The 1,107-nt window shown below is 39.5% G+C and overlaps 1 protein-coding gene across 1 annotated transcript; it reads right to left on the reverse strand.

Annotated features, from left to right (window-relative positions):
* Positions 1 to 42: 42 nt before the first annotated feature.
* On the reverse strand, positions 43 to 202 carry PCYB_007710 (hypothetical protein; the record flags this gene model as incomplete). Its single annotated transcript, XM_004228192.1, has 1 exon — positions 43 to 202. A coding segment is annotated over one exon (160 nt), but the record flags the coding sequence as incomplete, so codon positions are not given.
* Positions 203 to 1,107: the final 905 nt, after the last annotated feature.

Raw genomic sequence — 1,107 nt, forward strand, 5'->3', positions numbered from 1 at the left:
TTTTCTGCCCCCATGTTTCTCCATAGCCGTTTAAAGTAGCACCTACGGCATCCTGTCTACTGTCGCCATGACCCAAGCTGCCATCATGATCGTGAGAGAAAATGCTCTCGAAAAAATTCATCCAGTTTATTTTATTTTTGACATGGACACTTAGCTGGTATCCGTCCTTCACGAGGAAAATTTGCAAAAAATCTATTCTCATATATTCATACAGTTCGTTTTTTTTTTTTTTCCACTGTGGTATATTCTTTGCTATATAAAAGGTATTCGAAAAGTAGCACGTCCTTTACAGCTTCACAATGCTTATTCTGTATGGGGCACATGAGGGGGTTATTTCCACTGTAATTCAGTTGGTTATGTCCAATTGCGCATTCGTATAGCATAAATCGAATCATGTCCACATTGTTATTTGCGCATGCGATATGTGTACGTATTACATGGTGGTAAGGGTTGCGAACTTGCTAAAAAGTGGTGTGGCATCAAGAGGGGGTGCGCTTCTCCTTTTCTTTTGACAAGCGCGGGGTGCGTCTTAATGGGAGCCTTGGGCGAGGGCCTCAAAAATAGCATTGAAAGTCCCAGCATGGCTCATCCGCGCGTTGCACATAAACGACATGATTGTTGCTAATCGGCCACTGCCTCAATTTGTCCGCCCTAATTTTTCAGCATGTTTCAAATTCGCTAGCAGTGTGTTACAAATTTTAGTGTTTTTGTTCTCTTTTTGTTCGCATATTTTTCCCAATATTTTTCCAACGGTCTCACCATTCTTTTCAACCTTTTCCCTGTATAAGTCCATTTTGCAGACTCAATCGCGCTTATCAGGTGACTGATTGCAAAAACATTTTCACCGCCATGACCTGGAAATTTGCTCGAGCGAGTAAAGTGTTTCGCAAGATCAATTAGTTTTTAAGTGAACCATTTTAAATATAGAGTTTATTTTGTATGCACGTACTGCCCATTTATTGCTTATCCAAGTTTTTTTTTTTACTGGGTCTTTCGACATGCACAAACATGTACGAAACAGTAACTGGGGGTGTAGTACATATTTTTCTCTGAACATATATTTTAGACCGATACATAAAGGAATTCATGTTTTTTTAAAACCATTAC

Source organism: Plasmodium cynomolgi (assembly GCF_000321355.1).
Source record: "Plasmodium cynomolgi strain B DNA, scaffold: 1433, whole genome shotgun sequence".
Taxonomy (NCBI): domain Eukaryota; phylum Apicomplexa; class Aconoidasida; order Haemosporida; family Plasmodiidae; genus Plasmodium; species Plasmodium cynomolgi.